Source organism: Liolophura sinensis, chromosome 11, assembly GCF_032854445.1.
Source record: "Liolophura sinensis isolate JHLJ2023 chromosome 11, CUHK_Ljap_v2, whole genome shotgun sequence".
NCBI classification, from domain to species: Eukaryota; Metazoa; Mollusca; class Polyplacophora; order Chitonida; family Chitonidae; genus Liolophura; species Liolophura sinensis.
In genome coordinates, this window is record NC_088305.1 from 27,057,042 (window position 1) to 27,080,144 (window position 23,103).

A 23,103-nucleotide genomic window follows, 5' to 3' on the forward strand; every position below is an offset into this window, starting at 1 on the left:
CCTGTCATATACAGTTTACCAGTAATCTGCAGATGCATAGCCGGGATATTCCAGCTTCAGGTTGTAGCCTCCGGAAGGGTTGTGCTGGTACTGGTAATTCTGACCTATAATAAATGTGTACAAAATTACAATAGGATAGTTGTGTAACTGGAGTCATGCTAAATTCTGACACAAATGGAACTAAATTTAAGCACCACTGAGGATGATCCAGGCATTCAACTGTCCCTGGATTTTAGGCTTCTAGTTATCGTGGACGTCAGAGAAAGCACCTCAGCTTAAACACGGCGTTTCAATAATTTTACTGTATTTTATAAAGGAAAACAGAAAAAAAACATTCCTTGTATGCGGGAAAGACAAAGAAGCAAAATTTAAATTCTTCACTTGTAATAAATTCTGAGAGAAAAGTTAAATCATAGTATTTGATTAATTTTAAGGGTTGTTTGGTGAGATACCGTCTTCTCATTTCCATAAACATTCGGCATCCCTGAAGAATTTTTCACAGATTCTGATATTTGTTATTTAGAAACTTCATGCTGACTAAAGGCTAACGTGAAGGACAAAAAAATGTATTCATATAATTCAAACAGCGTGTCAAAGTAGGCCTAAGATCTACGGGGGAGATGAGTACTGTCTTATGCAGTAGTTCTGTGTTATCCTGTGTGTCACTTCATGGAGTGAATGGGTAAAGGCTACGTCACAGCTTAGGCTGCACAATCTGATTGCAACATGTTTGATTGGATAAAATTCTCAAGCTGGCTGCCTTGATTCACACCAGCCATTTGTGCAGTTTTGTCATTTTGTTTTGCATGTTATTCGTTGAAATATATGATACCTTCTAGAAAGTTTGACTATCTTGCTTTCAATTGAAATATGTTTTAGCGAGGTGCGGGGTTGTCCTTGAATGATTTATTCATTATCCTACTGTCACGACTGTCATTAATTATATAGGTGGTTTTGAAATTTTTGTACAGTTTTTAAAGCTACTCAGTCTACCCTGTTGGTCATTTCAGTTGAACTCTGTCAAATGGCTGCCCTGTGTTGACCACAAGTCACGAGTAGCCATCTTGTCCAGCTGTGTCTGGTGGCTGTTTAGCAACTATGTCATGGTCATTTTGAAGGTAAGTTAGAGTGTTTGCAGCATTTGATTCTTCCAAGGCCATAGACCAAAGGTGAAAGGAAGGACTTTAATTATCCATTAAGTCCCCAACCATTATGTCTGAGAGAACTCTAAGTTTACATCTTATCTATCTGTCCCTCAAGAATCAGTTTTCTTGACTTACGTTAAAAAAAAAATTGGTTTCTTCCACCATAATGCTGGCTGCCGTCGTGTAACTAAAATATTCTTGAGTTCCGCATAAAACTCCAATCAATTAAATAAATCAATAAGTAAATGTTCAAGAAGCTTCATTCTGTTGAATTGAAACTTAAATTACATGTTGTACATACCTTCAATATGACAAGTTGCAATTTTGAGTTTCAGGCTATTTCATACATTTCTCAGAAAATTATGGCCTTTCTGTCCTAATGTGGACATGAGAAAAGAACTTGATTTTAACATTTTTGTTTTGTTTTCAGACTTATTTTTATATCACAGACACAACCCGCTTCAGAAACAAGCTGTTTTTCTACAGAAAGGCCGTATGGAATCGTCTGAAGAACCAGGCTCAGGGAGGTGGGTGTTGTTAAGCAATGTTCACTCTCCTGTTGTACACTGCCCTCTTTGTGTCCAGTTTTGCTGTCTGTCTTTGTCTTTTCACTGTCCAGGTTACTTCAGTTTTTCAGATTGACTTCGAGGTGAGTTGGTGTCGTTAAGCAATGTTCACTCTCCTGTTGTACACTGCCCTCTTGCGTGTCCAGTTTTGCTGTCTGTCTTTGTCTTTTCACGGTCCAGATTACTTCAGTTTTTCAGATTGACCTCGAGGTGAGTGGGTGTCGTTAAGCAATGTTCACTCTCCCGCTGTACACTGCCCTCTTTGTGTCCAGTGTTGCTGTCTGTCTTTGTCTTTTCACGGTCCAGGTTACTTCAGTTTTTCAGATTGACCTCGAGGTGAGTGGGTGTCGTTAAGCAATTTTCACTCTCCCGTTGTACACTGCCCGTTTTGTGTCCAGTTTTGCTGTCTGTCTTTGTCTCTTCACTGTCCAGGTTACTTCAGTTTTTCAGATTGATCTCGAGGTGGGTGGGTGTCGTTAAGCAATTTTCACTCTCCCATTGTACACTGCCCGTTTTGTGTCCAGTTTTGCTGTCTGTCTTTGTCTTTTCACTGTCCAGGTTACTTCAGTTTTTCAGATTGACTTCGAGGTGAGTGGGTGTCGTTAAGCAATGTTCACTCTCCCGTTGTACACTGCCCTCTTTGTGTCCAGTTTTGCTGTCTGTCTTTGTGTTTTCACGGTCCAGATTACTTCAGTTTTTCAGATTGATCTCGAGGTGAGTGGGTGTCGTTAAGCAATTTTTACTCTCCCATTGTACACTGCCCGTTTTGTGTCCAGTTTTCCTGTCTGTCTTTGTCTTTTCACTGTCCAGGTTACTTCAGTTTTTTAGATTGACTTCAACACTGCTCACAGTGCAGGTTTTAATGACTGCACTTTTCCTACACTTTCGTATTCCTCACATGACGTTTTTTTATTGGTGGCGCACTTTAAGTTTTCTGATTTTATTTCAGCCCTGGACAGTGAATTTCTTCATTCACTTTTCTCACTGGTTGTGGGACCTTGGTAATGAATACATGTAAGTGGTGGATGGCACACGTGTGTCCATTTACTCTGCCTAATGTTCATTGAAGATCACTTGTCTTCCACCAGTATTCTATGAGAAAGGTTGTAAAAATCAAACTTCCCAAAGGTTGTTGGATTACACCAGGCACTCTGATTTCTTCCACCTACTGACCACCAGGTGGATTACACCGGACACTCTGATTTTCTCCACCCACTGGCCACCAGGTGGATTACACCGCGCACTCTGATTTTCTCCACCCACTGGCCACCAGGTGGATTACACCGCACACTCTGATTATCTCCACCCATTGACCACAAGGAGGATTACACCAGAGACTCTGATTTCCTCCACCCACTGACCACCAGGAGGATTACACCTCACACTCTGATTTCCTCCACCCACTGACCACCAGGAGGATTACTTTGGACAGTCTGATTTCCTCCACCCACTGACCACCAGGAGGAATACACCTCACACTCTGATTTTCTCCACCCATTGACCACCAGGAGGAATACACCGGACACTCTGATTTCCTCCTCCCACTGACCACCAGGAGGAATACACCGGACACTCTGATTTCCTCCACCCACTGACCACCAGGAGGAATACACTGGACAGGCTGACAACATATAAATGCTGATACAAATGAATACCCGCTCTGTTTGTCTACCCATTTTGCACAGCAGCCTACATGGTGCGTTTTATGTATATAACAGATCTGTTTAAAGCAAACAATCTTCTACAAGTTTCAAGCAATACTGCGTATTGTAGCCAAGGTTATAGAACAGTGCAGCTAGGGAAATATCAGTTTCAGAGGTTGGGATTAATTTATTTGATTATTTATTTGCATGTTGTGAATGCCATATATGTACTCAGGAATTTTTCAGCTATACAAGTACAATTCTGGTGGTCAGTGGGTGGAGGAAATCAGAGTGTCCAGTGTAATCCTCCTGATGGTCAGAGCATGGAGGAAATCAGAGCGTCCGGTGTAATCCTCCTGATGGTCAGTGGGTGGAGGAAATCAGAGTGTCTGGTGTAATCCTCCTGGTGGTCAATGGGTGGAGGAAATCAGACTGTCCAAAGTAATCCTCCTGGTGGTCAGTGGGTGGAGGAAATCCGTGTGTCCAGTGTAATCCTCCTGATGGTCAGTGGGTGGAGGAAATCAGAGTGTCCAAAGTAATCCTCCTGGTGGTCAGTGGGTGGAGGAAATAAGTGTGTCCAGTGTAATCCTCCTGATGGTCAGTAGGTGGAGGAAATCAGACTGTCCAAAGTAATCCTCCTGGTGGTCAATGGGTGGAGGAAATCAGACTGTCCAAAGTAATCCTCCTGGTGGTCAGTGGGTGGAGGAAATCAGTGTGTCCAGTGTAATCCTCCTGATGGTCAGTGGGTGGAGGAAATCAGAGTGTCCAAAGTAATCCTCCTGGTGGTCAGTGGGTGGAGGAAATCGGACTGTCCAAAGTAATCCTCCTGGTGGTCAGTGGGTGGAGGAAATCAGAGTGTCCAGTGTATTCCTCCTGGTGGTGAGTGGGTGGAGGAAATCAGAGTGCCTGGTGTAATCCTCCTGGTGGTCAGTGGGTGGAGGAAATCAGAGTCTCTGGTGTAATCCTCCTGGTGGTCAGTGGGTGGAGGAAATCAGACTGTCCAAAGTAATCCTCCTGGTGGTCAGTGGGTGGAGGAAATCAGAGTGTCCAGTGTATTCCTCCTGGTGGTCAGTGGGTGGAGGGAAATCAGAGTGTCCAGTGTATTCCTCCTGGTGGTCAGTGGGAGGAGGAAATCAGAGTCTCCGGTGTAATCCTCCTGTTGGTGAATGGGTGGAGAAAATCAGAGTGTGCGGTGTATTCCTCCTGGTGGTCAGTGGGTGGAGGAAATCACACTGTCCAAAATAATCCTCCTGGTGGTCAGTGGGTGGAGGAAATCAGATAAAATGTATACACATGCGTAAAAATTAATGTCTACATTGTATTTGTTTTACAGCCTACCTGAAAACCGGGATGTTCTCTTACGTGTCCGGGGTAAAGTATGTCCATTACGTGAATGTAACTTTACGCCATGAAATTTAAACACAAGTTACCAAAAAAACGAAGAACAAAAATCAACCAATGACATATATTGCTGAATAGATACATGTATTTACACCAATTATTCACTGGCATGTAATCAATTAGTCATCTGATTAGTGGCCAATTTTTTTTTTTTTTTTTTGTGGGAGGGGCAGCATTCTCGTATGCCAACTGCATCATTACATGAAAAATTAGAATAAGTGATAACTGTTTGTATGTTCAAGTGGTTAAGGTGCTTGTCTTTCATGCGCTGGGAGGGGCAGAGCTGATTTAAGCGTCTTATCCATGCAATCATGCAGTCATGCAGTCAGTAATCAGCTGTTCCGGTTGTGGCCTGAAGTCAGGAGGTGTGTCAGGTACTTGGAAATAATCTGGCGCTTTGTTTACCTTTACCCATAAACCTGCTCCATTTCATATAACTGAAAAATTATTGATCACAACATTAAACACCAATCAATCTGTCAATCAATTCATCCACTATAGTGTAGGAAATACGAGGTCGTATTTCATTCCCGGTCATGGATGGGGAAATCTCCCAGAATCCATCACCGCTTCATTGCTGCCCTGTCATGAGGGGTATTGAAAGTGTGTGTCAGTTACTTGCCAAAGGTTGGTGGTTTTAATAATACTCCAGTTTTTCCACCTACTTGTGTAAAATGAACTGTCATCATGGAAGTGTAATATTTTTGAGTACCACATTAATCGACAATGAAACAAGTGAATAGAAAAGTCTACCCTATAAGTGATAACACTGCTTTGGTGGTCTATGGTTAGAGCGTCCACCTCAAAGTCAGGACTCCCCTCAAACTCGGTCAGGTCATAACAAATACTTTAGAAATGGTACTTGCTGCTGCCTTGCTTGGTGCTCAGCACTGAGAGTTTAGCGCAAGGAAACAGGACTGGTTGGCCTGGTGTCAGTAGTGGTATAATACTTCAGCATGGCCCTACCACAAGAAAACACAGTACATGTATATGAACTTGTACTCACACCTAATGACTTCTCATCATAATATGACTGGAAAATTGCTATTAAGTACGACGTTAAATCCAAAGCATACATACACATATATAATCATACGGTTGTTCTTGCGTTTAGAAAGCAGCGAGGCGTCTAGTGAGTGAGGGGCAGAGTTTGGGCGTGTCATCACTGAGGTTCCTGCCCAAGAACGCCTCCTTAAGACTGATCGTCAACATGGGCAGGAGTACAGGCCTCTCACTCAACAAATCACAAAAGGTACTTGTACATGTGACTACAGGTGAAAGATTTTTGGCTTCCTGGTAGACCAAAGATGGAAGTTTCTGTAGGTGTTTATTTGGGTGTCTGTTTGTCGGCAGCTTTACAGAAAACTTTATTCTTGGATGTGGATGAAATTTCTTGTTCTAATCTATTAAATGTTGATGGTGGTCTGAGGACAGAAAGTTTTTATTTATTTATTTGATTGGTGTATTTCACTTATATTTCACTTATACGACAGCGGCCAGCATTATGGTGGGAGGAAACCGGGGAAAGGTCAGGGGAAACCCACGACTATCCATAGGTTGCTGGCAGGCCTTCCCACTTACGGCCAGAGAGGAAGCCAGCCTGAGCTGGACTTAAACTCACAGAAACCGCATTGGTGAAAGGCTTCTGGGCTAGAGCGCTAACCAACTGAGCCAAGGAGGCCCCCAGAAAGTTTTTGTGCTCTCCTAGTTCCGATTAGCTCTACTTATTTCTTCATTTGAATGGTGTTTCACAACATACTCATACATGTATGCAAGTGGTTGGAGGGAAACCAGCATGGTAGACTGGTAAAACCTGGAGGAAACCACTGCCCCATGGCCAGGTATCTGTCAAAGCTACTGATGTGAAACTGATTTATTGACAGTTTGTTCTCTGTTAGAACTAAAATGATGTCTCGTGCTGTAAAGTGAGGGCTTGTTATGATTAATTATTATTGAAAAAAAAAAAAAAATGAAAAAAAGACACTGAGTGAATGCCAAACATTTGATTACTTGCATGTACATCTTCGTTTTCCATTAATCAGCAGATGACTTTGTCTGGCTAATTAACATCACTGTACATTTTACCAATTTTTGCCATTTTGTTTGGTTTCTAGGATCTGTCAGTCAATGCACAGCTGGCTGATGTATTTCAAGTTTTGAAGTTCGAAAAGGTGGGATTTTTTTGTCCAGGTTCTGTACCGCATTCAAAATTTGTCATAGCTCATCTAAAGAGGATGGATGGGTGGGGAATAATAAAAAAGCAGTTTGACAAATAGTTTGTCGCTGAAACTTGTAAAAACATCTAATTGTAAAAGTTTTTTTTTATGTGACACAACTGTTGTCATTACTCTTAATAATTAGAGACCACCAGAGGGTGCTCACTGCCTGATGTGGCTAAAGCCTTGTTCCTGCAGCAGCTCATCAGTTCCCTGAGCCAGTGAGGTTTATACAGAATCCATTGTTCGGTTGTTCAAAACTGGTTCAAGACTGAATAACAGATTTAACTTGAAGCCAAGTCTTCAGTATTACACAACAGGACAAGAAATGCCCTGTAGAACTTTCTCTCAAACTTCCTAGCTGTGTTTTTTCTTTTAAACTTTGAAAGTAAAATATGAAGTCTGAAATTCTAAGCATGGAAGCCAATAAATATTTTTGCTGACACTACTATTTTTATCCCACCCTACTACATTTACTTATTTTGTTACATATTTATTCACTGAATTCTGTATATTAAAGTACAGGCAGAAATTTGAATTCTGTTGTTTTCTCTTCAGTTGCGAAAGCCGTCCATCGTGGGTATGTCTGTGTTTGGTGTGGATGATATTTATGCAAGATGGAAATATTTCATATTAAGCAGAAAAAACAAGAATGATGGGAGGTGAGGCTTCTTTTTTGCCTCTAGGTAATCAGTGTTACAAATAATTGCTTTCTGTTACAGAGAGAAGCTCTAATTCCTTAACCTTATTGCATATATGAAAGAGCAACTTATGTGCAATTTAAGCACATTTTGAATTTGATTTTGAAGACAAAACTGGGTTGTTTGGATGGTTGGGTTGGCCAATTTCAGGGCTTCACGAAAAGGATAATTTTATCAGCCTACACAGAATAATGCCTTCAGAATATTGTTGAAAATAAACACCTTGCCAACATGCGAAAAGGTTGAAGAATTACACTAATCCACAGGCCATTTTCCATGTCCTGTTTAAAAACTGTGGCCTTGCCAAGGACTTTCTGGATTCTTCTGCTTTTGCTCGTTGTTGAGTCCTTAATCATGTTAATGATGATATATAAAACAAACGACAGCCCTTGTAATGTGATCTATACAGTCTTTATATGTATGTTTGTTGAAGGTCATTTGTTTGTCTCCAGTATAATGTGCAAGTCTGTCACATGTGTGAAAGTAACAGGCAGTGTCTCTCCGTATCTGTATACTTCTGGCAGCATGTGTACTGTATGCATTAAGGTGAAATTTGGCCTGAAACTCCCCTTAAGGACAGAAAGTGCTGTTACAAATTACACCCCCCCCCCCTCTTCTTTATTGGGGTGAAGAATAGATATGTTGAATACAATTATACTTATTTATTTATTTGATTGGTGTTTTAAGCTGTATTCAAGAATATTTCACTTATACAACGGTGGCCAGCAATATGGTTGGAGGAAACCAGGCAGAGCCTGGAGGAAACCCACGACCAACCACAGGTTGCTAGCAGACCTTCCCACGTACGGTCAGAGAGGAAGCCAGCATGAGCTGGACTTGAACTCACAACGTCAACATTGGCCAGAACCTCTGGGTCATTACGCTGCGTTAGTGCGCTAACCAACTGAGCCATGGAAGCCCCGAATACAATTATAACTAGCCATATTTATGATTAAAATCAGAGGGATATCAAGACTATCCATTGCTTGAACAGTGATTGGCAAAGTATACTGTCTGTATTCATACGTTTTTCATATTTTGGATTACTTGTTACAGTTACATTGGCCTGCTTACTCACTGTAACATTTATATCTCCACTGCGAGATTTTGTATCACATTAGGTTAGCTTGAAGTACATGCATACAACATCTTGTATCTTGTACCGATTCTCCCCGGAGACAACCTGTTATATCCTGTATTTGCTTTTCACTATTTTATCTGTGTATTTGAATTGGTGGCTATGCATGTAAGGTTAATTGATACACATGTTCAGAAAACTTGTACTGAATGTCTTCTTTTGGGGTATGTCATTTGGAAATGATTCAGATTACAGTAAAGTACTAAAACTGTTAACCCCCAGATAAAGCAAAGGTGGTTTCTACATGTACATTTGTTTTAATCTGCTTACTGACTTCAGACCATTGTACTTTGTGTCAGTTGACGTCAAAGATTGTTACGATTCCATCAACCAGCAGAAGCTGTTCTCCATCATCACTGGTATTATTAGACAGGTACATGTAGTTGAACAGCTTTTTTAAAATGATTTTAACTTTGCCATTGTTGGGAAGCACAGGAAGTATATGAAGGAAAAGTGTTATCTGGTTTGAGAACTCTCCTTTACTTCGAAACTCGACTGTCATACGGTGATCAATTCTGGGTCGGGTCATACCAAAAACTAAAAGCAATACTTGGTGCTGCCTCGCTTGGCACTCAGCACTCAGAGGTTCAAGCAAATCAACATGACTTGTTGACCCAGTGTCAGTGTACTGTGACTGGGTGAGGTGTCAAGTCTGGTGTCTTCAGCATGATACTTCAGTGGCGGCAGCAATTTGGCAGCATGGACTCGTCATCATTTGACTGAAAAATTGCTAATACAGTGTAAAACTCGAAGCATTCATTCATTCATACAAGCCAGGTGAAAGCCTCCACCACCTCTGCTATCCAAGATACAAGACATACAAAAATCTCAATGATAGACAACTGCTCTACATGTGATTCATTCCAAAGAGTTATATCTGGCTTCTAAGATACCCAGAGCTTGGAATATGAGTTGGCTTGTATTCTTTTTAAATGTACTGGTCATTCCTGAAATTAGAGCATTATACAAATAACTGGTAAAGTATTTTTTACTCAGACATTACCAACTTTTTAATGCACAACAAAGCGTCCAATATTAGTCCTTGGAATTGGCATGGAAAGTTGGTCGTTAAGTCGAGGGAGAACGTGTGTATGTCTGTAGCGGTTTACTCCCCTCTCCTTTCAGAGTGATGAGGAAGAATACATCATCCGGAGATATGTAAAAGTAGTTTCAACCAGTGGGAAACTTAAACGACTGTTTTGTCGTGATGTCACAGGCCTACACGACTTCCAACCAGACTTCCTCCAATACGTGAGAGGGATATCCAAGGGAGAGAACTGTCATAGGGCAGTCATTGTGGATCAGGTAACAAATGTTAAATGAGTGTTTTGGAGTTAAAGAAAGCTTAAAGAAAGCATTTGTCAATTGAAATCGCAAGCATCAGGAAACTTGTGTACATGGTCCATATTTGTATCTCTTTATCCATATTAAAAATTTTAAGCTTAATGCAGTTCATTTTGATGTGGTATAAAGGGAGATAACTTTGTGCAGTTTACAGTGTTCCATCCATGCCTGACAAAATAGTCCAAGTTTGACCAGATAAATAATGAGATAAATAAACCTTTCTCACCATTTCAGATACTTCATCGCCACATTACACCGGATGAGTTTCTGCAAAAGTTAGCGGCTCATCTGTTTAACAACATTATTCAGGTGATTTAAATTTAATTATGATATTAAAACCTCCTAAAATTTCACACAAAAATATGCATTTTTTTAGGCAAATCATTAATATTATGTAATATGAATGATGTTGTTGAAAATGTCTTCCTGTCTTCCAGTGAAACTTCTAAAACCCTTCCAAAGTCAGTAAAATCGTCAGAATCAGGTAAAATGTGCAACTGTGTCACAGACAACACTTCATGTCATTCACAGTGCTCCTTGTTTTAATGTCCTGTGCCGTCCATTTTTTAGTTTTACATTGAGGTGTCCTGGCCAGCTCATTCGTCTAAAGTGTTGGCTACACTGCAGCTGATTGGCCATTGATCAATGAGGTAACAGGACCAGTTTAACCTCTTACTGGTTGTGAGTTCAGGTCCAGCTCATGCTGGCTTTCTCTCTGGTTGTACATTTGAAGGTCTGGTATCAATCTGTGGATGATTTCCCTTGGGCTCTGATCGGTTTCCTCCCGACTTAATGTCTTCTGCCGTCGTATAAATGAAATATCCTACAGTACAGCATAAAACAGCAATCAAATAAATAAAAAAATGAATCTCTCACTAGTTTAAAGCGTTGGCTTTAAGTCAGGAGCGTTGTCTTACAACTGGCGAAGGACGATGGCTTCATCTTGGCACTCAGCTTTACTCCAGCCTTCAACCGCACTGGAATGACATATCAACATCACTTTACAAAATTAATTAGAGCAATTATTATACAGGGACCATTCAGTGCACAAGGCGTGTCAAAATAAATTCCTTATGGAAAACCTACATTTACATTTACTCGGTTTCAGATGGGTCCAAGCTATTTCCACCAGAAGACTGGCATCAGTCAGGGGTCTGTTATCTCCTCCCTTCTCTGTAGCATGTATTTTGGCAGTATGGAGGGCCGAGTGATCTCCCCTGATCGTGATGGCGAGGTCATGATGAGGATGGTTGATGATTGGCTGTTTGTGACCCCTGTGAAGGGGAGGGCTTTATCTTTCCTGAAGACAATGAATCAAGGTATTGAAAGGATGTGTAGAAAACACTGTGTTCTTTTGCTTGATGTTGATATTCCAGACTTTTGTGAAAATTTGGACAAGTGCTTCTGTTGGTCACACCTTTGTTTCTGTGTAACTACTCCATATGTGATCAGATTATAATTGCATTTTGTGTGCAGGATTTAATTTGTGAAACCTCAGATCCAGTTTGATAGCTAGCCAGATTTCCTGCGGAAGTTTTGCCTATTTGATGAAATCAAATGATGATCGATGATTCGTGTGTTGTCTGATGGTAGTAGAAAAAAATGTTGACTTCTGTAATCTTTAAAGCTGAATTTTGAAAACCATGCATTGCATATGGAGAGTTGCACATAAAATTCTCAGAATTAGCTTGTGATTACATTGACAGTGCAATTTAAGTTGCATGTACCGGCAATAAATCCTTTTTGAAGGTTTAAACGGGTACAGAATCGACGCTGATTGACTGACAGTGGAGACAGGGTTTCGTGGTTTGTTTTTTTCTTTTTTTTTCTGGGTTAAATAGTGCAGCTTAAATAAATGTACCATACCTAAAATTCAGCTGCTGTGTTTTTTTTACAGGAATTCCAGAGTATAACTGCTACATTAACACAGAAAAAACACTGACAAACTTTGGTGTAGAAGAAGCCGACTGTGTAGCATCATGTATTGCCAAAAATGGTGAGAAAATATTGTAATTAAAATTTGGGAAGTGTCTGTCCATGGAACAATGGGTGGGCGGGTATGTATGTTGATGTGTTGGTTTGTGTGTGTGTCCTTCTCTCTTTGAGGCGATATCTCAAAAACTTGTGACTGTATTTCACCTGGGGTCTGTTCCACAAAACTGTCGCAATGCTGTGTCAAGTACATTCACCATGGCACTGTATCGCTTGTGTTGCCATGGGAATTATGTCAGGCACAGTTTGCACCTACTTTGTAGAACAGGCCAAAGAATCTTTCAGATGACGCATTGTAGTTGATTTGTCCACCTTATAAAGCCACATTGGTGTTCCTTGTTAAGTTTGATTAATGTAATTTTATATCAGAAAAAACTATAGTGGTTAATTGGCACCAAAAATATCATTTCAAGGTCTTTATGTACTTTTAAAATTGCATTTTACATACTGAACTGAAATATAGTAAGTAATTAAGACTTCAAATCAGTTAACTTTCTTACCACTAACATTAATTATTAATACCTGTATTAATTTTTATTGCGTTTTACAGGTTATATGTTGTTATAAGGTGGGCAGCACTAATCATGTAGTATATATGGGTGTATTTCACCATATTCCACATAACTACAAACTATGCGTCACATTTATTCAGTTTTCTCTAATATACAAAACCAGTGTAAATCTTGGTGACCAAATTATGGATTGAATGAAAGCCCAATTTTGTGTAAATGAGACAACTTGCAGAAGTGCACTACAGTCTACAGACCCCAGCATAATTTGGTTAGGGACCCGTAATACACGCGTACATCCACTGCATTTGTTGTGTCAAACCTTTATCTTTTCTCGTCTTTCCCTGTAGAACTGTTTCCGTGGTGTGGCTTGTTGTTTGACACAGACAACCTGAGTGTGACAGTTGACTACAGCAGATACCCAGGCTTATGTAAGTTGTGCTGTAGAATGCATGCTACAACGTCGACCCAGCCTGCGCCTGGCAGCTGGATTCTTGTCACTGTCGTACTGATGTTAAATGTTCCTTTCCCAGCTCATTATGATGCTACCATATAAAGACAGTAGGGGCCTCCGTGGCTCAGTCGATTAGCGCGCTAGCGCAGCGTAATGACCCAGGAGCCTCTCACCAATGTGGTCGCTGTGAGTTCAAGTCCAGCTCATGCTGGCTTCCTCTCCGGCCGTACGTGGGAAGGTCTGCCAGCAACCTGCGGATGGTCGTGGGTTTCCCCCGGGCTCTGCCCAGTTTCCACCCACCATAATGCTGGCCGCCGTCATATAAGTGAAATATTCTTGAGTACGGCGTAAAACACCAATCAAATAAATAAATAAATATAAAGACAGTACTTTATTAGAGTAGAGACTGATTCATTCTGACATTGTAGATATTTTACTCCAATCTATTTTTGACACAACAATGGTTCAAGATCACAAGAAAAAAAATTTAATGTTGCAGATTTTTTTAACCTGCAATATTTTCTTTGTTTATGCACGTGTGGAGATTATTTCTATGTTGGTTTATGACTAATGTTAATGAGGGAATTATGTTTTTGATACAGCTATTGCAGACACTTTGACCTTTGACCTGACCCAGAGTCCAGGTTTAACCTTGAAGCGGAAAATGTTTGAGTGAGTACGAAGCCTATATTATGTGTGATGTACACTGTGTTATAACTGAGCAGTTGGGTGGTGGGGATTGGTGGTGAGGTGGGGTGGGGGATTGGTGATGAGAGGGTGGTAAAGATGGGGATGGGTGGTGAGTTTGGTGATGAGTGGTGGCGATTGGTGGCGAGTTTGGGGATGAGTGGTGAGGACTTTTGGTGAGGGTGCATCTGGTGGGATTGTGAAGGGTGATGAAGAGATTGGGATGATGGAGTGGTTGGGAGTTGGTGAGGTGGTGGAGTGGTTTCGGCGTGGGGGACTGTTTCTACATTCATGAGGCTTTTCTCTAGGATTGTGTTAATGACAATGTCTCTTTGTTTTTATCTTAACTCTGTTTGGCCTTTATGGCCCTGATGGGAAGATGCAGCAACTACTCAAGACTGTGGATGTTTTTCCCGTTCAAACATGGAGGTGAAAACATTGCCTAAATAACATGGAAGTAAATACAAAACATGAGAGTTCATACAAATTCTTGACGGCCTCATAAGTGCAAAACCACGTTTTGTTGACATTCACAAGTTATATATGCTTACATACTATTATTTCTGGTTATTACCAGCCGTACTTCTCTGAATATCACCCAATGTTGTTCATTGCCCTATACCCTCCCATGTTATCTTTCACTGTGTCGGGATGTCCACAGTCTGGAATCAGACCTTCAACAAGCATGATCACATGTCATGGTCACATGTTTGAATCCAGCTGCCCTGTGTCAGTTCTGGTCTTATGTCAGGAGGCTTTCCAGTTACCTGGACAAAAGTTAGTGGTTTACACCAAGCACTGCAGTCTGATCTTCCCATAAATCCGACGACTGTCCTATGAGCGAAAAATTTTTGCCTGGTCTTAAGAGTTCGTACATAAATGAAAACATACATGTATTCTTGATGATTTGGAGGCTCTTTTATCATGGACCAAGGGGATCTGCTTGGCTGTTGATGACGGACCTGAAGTTTTATGGGGGATGATTTGCTGATGATTTAAATTTGATGATCTTACGTGTATCTGAGATTGTATATTTTTTTCCAGCTCATTGAGAACCAGATGTCAAGGGTTGTTTGTGGATCAACAGGTATGTGGCTTGTTCATTCGTGTATTTGATTTATGATTTATGCTGATCTCCATAATATTTCGTTTATTACAACCGATATATTCAAGTTTGGAGGAAACTAAGCGTATGCAGGTAGAACCCTGAAGATAGAACCCTCAAAGAGCAATCAAACAATGAAGCATTGAGAACGTCCTGACTGAAAGTAACAACTGAACCTGACCAAGGGCTGGATTTGAACCCTTACCTTTGAAATGTTATGAACACATGTTTACCTCTCAGTTATGAAGATCTGAATGCCAGTTTACATTGATAGACTTTAATCAACCTTCAACAGCGGAGAGCTCTGCGTGATTGTAGAGTGTAATTACTGGGTAACGATTGGATAACAGTAGATCAGTCCAGGACAACACTGTGATACTTCCTCTCACCACCAAATAAAGAAGTCAAAGTTGTACAGGTGTGTTGATGATTGGTCCAGTCCAGTCAACAGACATGGCGACAGAATACTACAAGCTTATTGATCCAGGGCTTACATCAGATCACTTCTGTATGCTATTTCCAACAGAACGTTTGTAAATTGCTGTATCAGGCTCTATACAGATTCTAGCCTCATAGGTTCGTGTCTAAAAGTTGCATACAACACAATTATGTGTCTTAAATGGCTTAAAGGTTTTGCCCACAAAAGTCCATTAAAGTGGGTAAATAAATGTCACGAAATGTTATTTTTGGTGCTGAAACTTACAATTTTCAAGTAGAATGTCATGCCATGTTTCAAGCAAACTTCAAAACACCTTTCTGAAATCAACAGAACTTTCACAGTCAGAAACAATGGACAAATTAGTCATGGACAATTCATGGTTATTTAGAGTAAACCTGCAGGTATGACATAGTGACCTTTCCATGGAGGAGAAGGAAATTGGTTGTGATTGTCTGGTATAGCGGAATGTAAAGACATAATGCACATGTTACAACAGTCAAATAAAAACCAAATATACAGGGTGACTACATTTTGTTTTCAGATAAATTCCCTAGATGTGGTTGTCTCCAATGTCTACAAAATCTTTCTACTGTTGGCGTTCAAGTTCCATGCCATGGTGAAGAAACTTCCCAGCAGGCATCGAGCCAATGATAATCCTGCATTCTTCCATGGTGGGAATATGTTTTTGTGACACATTAACATTATCAGTAACATTTAACATTAATAGTTCCCTTCTACTTTCGATAAACATTTAAATGAGATTTAAATGGATGACTTCAGCTGTTCCTTGTGTTTAATGGGTCAAACATTTCATTGTCTTCTAATTACACAGTTAAAATGTGGATGGTCGTGGTTTCTCCAGGATATGCCTGGTTTCCACCGTAATGCTAACCACTGTACTATAAGTGAAATATTCTTGAGTAGGTCGTAAAACACCAGTCAAATAGATGACAAGTATAGTACATTTATCCTGAGATACTGATGGTTGAACTGTGTCACTTCTTGGAACGATCTCTTTGCCAAGCTAAATGATTCCACCTGTAGCCTTTCATTACATGAAGCAGACTGTTCTGCAGCAGCTCTTCCTGCCCCATTTTCAGATTAAACTGAGAAAAATTTGTGTGCTTGTTGTCCGTGAGTCTATTGTTGAGTAGAAAAGCTGAAGACAAATAAATGAAAGATGTAAAATTGTGTAAAGATGTTAAGCAGTGGTATTATGTGCATAGAGTGGAAATTATAATATCGTAATTTTAGCTGTGACATAATTTTGGCCTTTACAATGGAGTTAGCCATCAATACTTCAGAAATGTCACTCCCCCTGTTCAGTGAGCCCTCAGTTAATCCTGAGTATCATTTGTTCCAGAGATTATTGTGGACTTGTCACCATATTTCTACTACCAGACAGGGCAGAAGATGAAACGGGTAAAGTAAACAGTGTTTCTCATGTATGTGGGAAGGTCTTCCAGCAACCTGCGGATGGTCGTGGGTTTCCCCCAGGCTTTGCCCGGTTTTCTCCCACCATAATGCTGGCCGCCGTCGTATAAGTGAAATATTCTTGAGTACGGAACAAAACACAAAACAAATAATTAAACAAACATGTATTCTTGGTATTTGTGTTGATCCAAAATCCAAACTTTATTATAACTTAATCCATCAAAGAGTACAATCTGTTAAAATGGTGGCTCTGGATATAGTTCTTAATGATCTTACCATTATAAACATTGGATTTTTTTACTTTCTGATGTTTGGCTTAGAAACCAGAAGAAGAAATAACTGTGTAAATAAGGAAGGGAAAAAAAAGGTTGATGGTGTGGTGACCATTTCTGTGACAGTTATCTTGATAAGCATTGCATCATTCAAGTTGGTGTGATGTGGAGGCTTGTATGGTTTTCATGATCGCTTTTTAAAGGCTACTGTAATAAAATCTTTGGTTATGTTTTTCCATTTATAGCTGGATACAGATTCATCCTGGTGCCTCACCCTGAACTCTCTGAAATGGTAAGGGTAAAAAGCAAAGGAGTCACAGAAATCGTGCTTACTTTTGAAAAGTAAAACGTGCTGAATAAACAATTTCATATCCGTCAATGAACAATCCTGTTTTTAATGATAAGCTTGCTATCGCAGCACAATGCATTGGAGCACTGGAGCCTCTCGGCAACGCGGGTTGAAGTGCAGGTCGTGCTCTTTTCCGCTTTGGTAATACGTGGAATGTTAATGTAAGGTTGTGCGTCTGGCAGCAAGCTGTGCGGCGTCGTGGGTTGTTCTGGGTTCCCCGGCCCCTGGGCTGCCACTTTATTTTTGGTTACAGTTTTATAAAATATATAAGTGAAGCACATGTATTCTTGAGTACAGAGTGAAACGTCAATAAGTTCAGTAGGTTGCTGAAAACTAAAAGTCGATGCCTATCCACTTTGGGACGTCTTCATAAGCCTTATTAAGCAGTCTACACATGTACAGTCATCGTTAAATATGGAAAACTCTGTCTTGAAACCGTGTATGAAAAAACGAAAGGCCCAAAAAGTGTCACAATCTTCATGTCCGAATAAGCATGGTTTATTTTTTGTAATAGTCAGATGCGTGAAGTAAAAACTAGTAATTCGAGAACTTTAACAAGCTGCAAGATATGCAGATACTTTATACAACAAACACAGCATTAAAACAAGACTTTTTCATTTAGGTTGTGCTGTGAGGCTTTCCGTAACAAGTTGATCAATCACCAATCAGAATATTATCTTCTGCTGAAAACCTTAAGAAAGGAACAGAAGACGTTGAAGATGGGCTTGGTAAGTTCTGTCTCTCTGGCGATGAGTATCAATCTCTTCTGCTTTTCTTTCAGCTTGCAGAAATATTTATTTATTTATTTATTTATTTGATTGGTTTATTTATTTGATTACTCAAGAATATTTCACTTATACGACGCGGCCAGCATTATGGTGGGTGGGAAATCGGGCAGAGCTCGGATAAAACCCACGACCATCCGCAGGTTGCTGTGAGACCTTCCAAAGTACTGCTGGAGAGGAAGCCAGTATGAGCTCACAGCATCCGCATTGGTGAGAGGCTCCTGGGTCATCACGCTGCGCTAGCGCGCTAACCAACTGAGCCAGGGAAGTCCGGTTCCAGAAATAGATTGTTACAGTAAAATAAGAACCTGAAGAGAGGGGAGCTGGTTTTGAAAAGATTATACATGTATTTTCATTTCTTCTCTGTGGACAAAGAGGTTATTTTGATTTTTTTGATCTAGCACAAAAGGTAGATACACCCTGAACACACCCAAATGACCATGACATCCATGCATCCAGGTGATCACCTTTTGACAGGTTATTATATTATTTGTCCGAACAAAATATACATGCATCATGGCATTTATGAGCTTTCGGCCACAACTTCTGCCATTATTGCAAGTCATTATCTCGAGTAGTTCCAATTCGTTTTCGTCCATTATTTGATATTTAACCTCCTAGCCTTTGTACGAACACACCACTTTGTTTGCATATGTATAGTCATTGTTTCCTTCATGCGAAACCTGTTTGTATATATTGTGCATAACACTGTTCTCCCGCCCAAGCTCATAAATATGTCACCACCACGTACAAAGTTGTCAGAATAGTCCTATGTGTTTTGGTTTGAGTTAAACCTCTCCATAGTAGTGTGTAATAATTATATACGCTAGTAATCCCAGTATTAGCCCGTACGCTGTAAATATAAGCGTTGACATGTTTCGCGTTCAATCCCTACCAAGGGCACGTGAAGTATCTGGAATGAACCAGTGCCCGCCCAGCGTTTGGTAATCACTGCCTTATACCATTGAATCCTGATTCTGAGTCTTGTATGTGCAGCTGGCCGTGTGGTCTAGATTGTTTTTGACTAGATTGACTAGATTTGGCTTTGGATGTCTTGTGTTCTAATCTGTCTGTCCTGTCCCTAATTGGAGGGCAGCTGTAGGTCAAATGGTTCTTCAGATACGTGGCAAAATGTTCAGATTTCCCCCACCCCACCCCACCCCACCCCCACCCTCACAGGCTTTGTGAAATTTTCTCGCGTTAGAACCTCTCTAAGAGATCGTATATGGTACATGTTCTTACCTACAATGTGAAAACGCCAAACAGAGTTCGATAAATTTTCACATCTCAAACGACTTATTTAAGTTGACCAATGAAAACATTTTGTTCACACGTCGAGCGCTATTCCAGCCATTATGGATTTGGGTGGTATCACATAAGGCGATTTTAATTATGGGGTACATTTGCCCTTATTTTACTTCCTGGGCGTTTGATTGAGTTAACAACCTAAAACATGTTGTAAGTCTTTCTAGGACAAATTCAAGACGCGAATGGGAACCAAAAAATGTCAAATTATGGAGAAGGTTATGATCGTATGACTTGCCGTTGCTAATAGAATTGTTTTTTTTCTTTTCCAGAGCCAAGATGAAAAAACGGCGGTTTTTGACAGCCTTGTCAGCAGATTTCCACCCGAGTTCTTAGACATTCAAAATTAAAAGTGGTAGTAGAAAATCGAACACCGACAGAGCAAGCCAGTCATTAAATGACTGGTTTGTGAATAGTTCACTTATTCATTTGATGGCCGTCAGCTTTATTGTGAGAGGAAACCGGTCAGAGCCCGGGGAAACCCACAACCATCCGCAGGTTGCCGACAGACCCTCCCACGTACAGCCAGATAGGAAGCCAGCATGAGCTAGAATTGAACTCACAGCGACCGCATTGGTGAGAGGCTCCTGGGTCATTATGCTGCGCGTAGCGCTCTAACCAACAGAACCACAGAGGCCCCCAAAAGAATTTAGAAATGGATTGAAATACGTTTACGAAATGTGACACTTTATCAAAAAAAAAAAAGCCTACTACAAGTCATCGTTATCCATCAGTGTTTCCCTAATTCATCTTTGATGGTATATTTCGTCTTTTTTAAGCTCTTGTAAAAGCAATATTGCATCTTAAACGTGGGTTAGTTTTCACCCCAAACCTCACTCCAATGTGGTCGCTGTGACTTCACGTTCAGTTGAAGCAGATTTCCTCTTCGGCTGTACGTGGGAAGGTCTGTCAGCAGCCTGTGGATGGCCATGGGTTTCCCCCGGGCTCTGCCTGGATTCCTCTCACCATAAATGTTGACTGCCGTCGTATCAGTGAAATATTTTGAGTACGGCGTAAAACACCAGTCAGATAAATAAATAAATTTGGGCTCTTGCAACTGACCGTTTTGCCAAGATGAAGGTTCTTGTTCCATTATTTGTTGTCACTATCTTATCCATGGTAAATCCATGATTCGTGACCCTTTTTTGTAACGAAGACTTCCAGATAGAGTATAAACATCAAACGTCTTCAAATAGGGAAACTAAGGTCAAGTATAGGATAGCATTTCAAAGTAACCTATGGTTCAGTTCGAGGAAAGAACAAAAACATTAGAAATGAACGACTTATTTTTCCTATTTTGGGGTACACATGCACATTCCAAGGGAAAAGCCTCGTGTCTTATTAAAGTTGTTTTATAGCGCTTACCTTAGTAACATGTATTTTATGAGCGAAAGATAAACGATATTGCAGTGCCTTATGGCGAAAATGTTTCTTGGGAGTATGGCGACATGTGATATTTGTAGGACATACCGCAAATGACAGATTTAGTAATCCGAGAAACTCAAATGATTTGATGTCGTGACATTTTTGTGTCAGGTTGTTTGTAAATAATTATTGTTATTAGAGAGTAAAGAAGAGTCTGTTGTTGGAGATAACATTGTATTGGCCTGGGCCAGATTGATGCTCTTAAGTTTGCGCAGTTATCATGGCCACCTTACTAGCCTTTTGTAGGTTGACACCAATAAACTTACTCAAGTCCAGAAATGCAGGGGGAAAGAACATTGTTCTGCACCTTTGTTGTTTTTTAATTTCTCTATGAGGCTGGCTTTTCACAACAAGTACCGTAGAATACTAGATAATTTAGTACATTCCTTATAATTAGTCGGAGATTTGTCTAGCGTTAGGTTTGGAAAAATTTTGTTCGGTTAAGGATGGCCTCAAACCAACGCCAGGGCGCGCTTTATTTAAAAACCCGATGCCGTTAGCCGCATGTCACGGTTCGCTATAAGAATCACCAAGGAATCTCGGGACCATGCAACCCTAGGATATTACCTGTCGACTTTATCTTTGCAATAAATCGACAGACGAAAAGTTGAGGAACATAAGTTTCTACACACTTAAGGGTGTGGAGACGTATTTGATGGTAAGTGGGAAGGTCTGTCAGCAACCTGCGGATGGTCGTGGGTTTCCCCCGGGCTCCGCCAGGTTTTCTCCCACCATAATGCTGGCCGCCGTCGTATAAGTGAAATATTCTTGAGTACGGCGTAAAACCCTAATCAAAACAAAAAACCGTATTTGATGGTTTTGTTTCAAAAGTCGTGACCATCTACCATGGCAACCACACTAGGGTTTTAAAATTAATTTAATTCCAGAGCAATCCCGGTTTCCTTGTTTATAAATGTCTGTTGTGGTTGACGATTTGTACACAAATGCGTGATAAGACATCTGGTTTCACCGCTCTTCCTGCAAGCTTTAGAGTAAACATAATACTGATCAGAGCTAAGCCAACAGTTATACCAGCGACAAAGTCCTCAGTTATATCAGCGTGTGACGTGGGTATATACGACCTGATATTTGGTCGAGAAGAATTTCTTTCTCGTGAAACTGTGAAAACTGATCTTATCGACGATTACCCGCAACAGATATTTCCTCCCAGGAATGATTGGATTAATTCGTGTATCTGGCTCCATGCCTTCGTCACTGGCCCAGTTTAATGTGACTCTATGACGGGCATGGCATAGCGCCTCAAGGATTTTGCACATATGCAGGTGTAGTTATCTTAATTTATTTATTGATGGATTCATTCGTTAATTGATTGATTTATTTAGTTAGTTATTTCATTGATGTTTTACACCGCATTTGAGAAAATTTCGCTGACAGTCTTACTTCTGTAGGGAGGGCGGGGGGGCTCCGCGGTTCAGTTGGTTAGCGCGCTAGCGTAGCGTAATGACCCAGGAACCGCTCACCAATGCGGTTTCTGTGACTTCAAGTCCAGCTCATGCTGGCATCCTCTCCGGCCGTACATGGGAAGGTCTTGCAGCAACCTGCGGATGGTCGTGGATTTCCCAAGGCTCTACCCGGTTTCCTCCAACCATAATGCTGGCCGCCGTCGTATAAGTGAAATATTCTTGAGTACGGCGTAAAACACCAATCAAATAGATAAATACTCCCTCTAGGCCAGCTTCACATAGCACACGACATAGCGTTATAACAAAATACGACTGATTTACTACCCTCGTTTTAACTATACCTTGATCTGCACGACCCACTTGGGACAGTAGTCACGATGACCAAAGTTACACATTAAGCAATTGGGCCAAATATTTGCATCCAAACTGAAGAGTGAAGGAACACTGATTGGGTAATACTGACATTTTAGGTTGTTGATGAACAATAAATTCTTTTTTCCAGTGTTACTTTCTACACCCCCTCCCCCTCCCCGGAAGTTACCAAGGTACCAGTAACAAAATGCTCCGACTTCACTTTCAGAAACCACAGCTCAAAAAATGGTCATGATAGGCTGATTTTTTGATATATTCTAGAGAAAAGTGCAAGTTGCATGTGGTGGTATGGCATTGTACCAGGCGAAAGTTACGGCGTATGTATTTTTTGAGGTTGAATTTAACAAATTTACTACATAACCAATGCGCTCGTGTAACCCAATGGGGGTGTGGGGGA

General features: G+C 40.7%; 1 protein-coding gene across 1 annotated transcript in view; it reads left to right on the plus strand.

Moving 5' to 3' along the window:
- The window catches only part of LOC135478265 (telomerase reverse transcriptase-like), a 45,567-nt gene extending 25,197 nt beyond the window's left edge, over nucleotides 1–20,370 (plus strand). The window contains exons 14-32 of the mRNA XM_064758539.1: nucleotides 1,011–1,118; nucleotides 1,576–1,672; nucleotides 4,688–4,749; nucleotides 5,870–6,007; nucleotides 6,870–6,926; nucleotides 7,530–7,633; nucleotides 9,090–9,183; nucleotides 9,936–10,115; nucleotides 10,389–10,463; nucleotides 11,263–11,473; nucleotides 12,052–12,150; nucleotides 12,961–13,086; nucleotides 13,712–13,781; nucleotides 14,841–14,883; nucleotides 15,882–16,011; nucleotides 16,704–16,762; nucleotides 17,292–17,338; nucleotides 18,018–18,123; nucleotides 19,758–20,370. Coding sequence (XP_064614609.1) covers nucleotides 1,011–1,118; nucleotides 1,576–1,672; nucleotides 4,688–4,749; nucleotides 5,870–6,007; nucleotides 6,870–6,926; nucleotides 7,530–7,633; nucleotides 9,090–9,183; nucleotides 9,936–10,115; nucleotides 10,389–10,463; nucleotides 11,263–11,473; nucleotides 12,052–12,150; nucleotides 12,961–13,086; nucleotides 13,712–13,781; nucleotides 14,841–14,883; nucleotides 15,882–16,011; nucleotides 16,704–16,762; nucleotides 17,292–17,338; nucleotides 18,018–18,123; nucleotides 19,758–19,835 — 1,884 coding nt within the window. The 3' untranslated portion in view covers nucleotides 19,836–20,370. The remainder of the gene's footprint in view (nucleotides 1–1,010; nucleotides 1,119–1,575; nucleotides 1,673–4,687; nucleotides 4,750–5,869; nucleotides 6,008–6,869; nucleotides 6,927–7,529; nucleotides 7,634–9,089; nucleotides 9,184–9,935; nucleotides 10,116–10,388; nucleotides 10,464–11,262; nucleotides 11,474–12,051; nucleotides 12,151–12,960; nucleotides 13,087–13,711; nucleotides 13,782–14,840; nucleotides 14,884–15,881; nucleotides 16,012–16,703; nucleotides 16,763–17,291; nucleotides 17,339–18,017; nucleotides 18,124–19,757) is intronic.
- The last annotated feature ends 2,733 nt before the right edge of the window (nucleotides 20,371–23,103 follow it).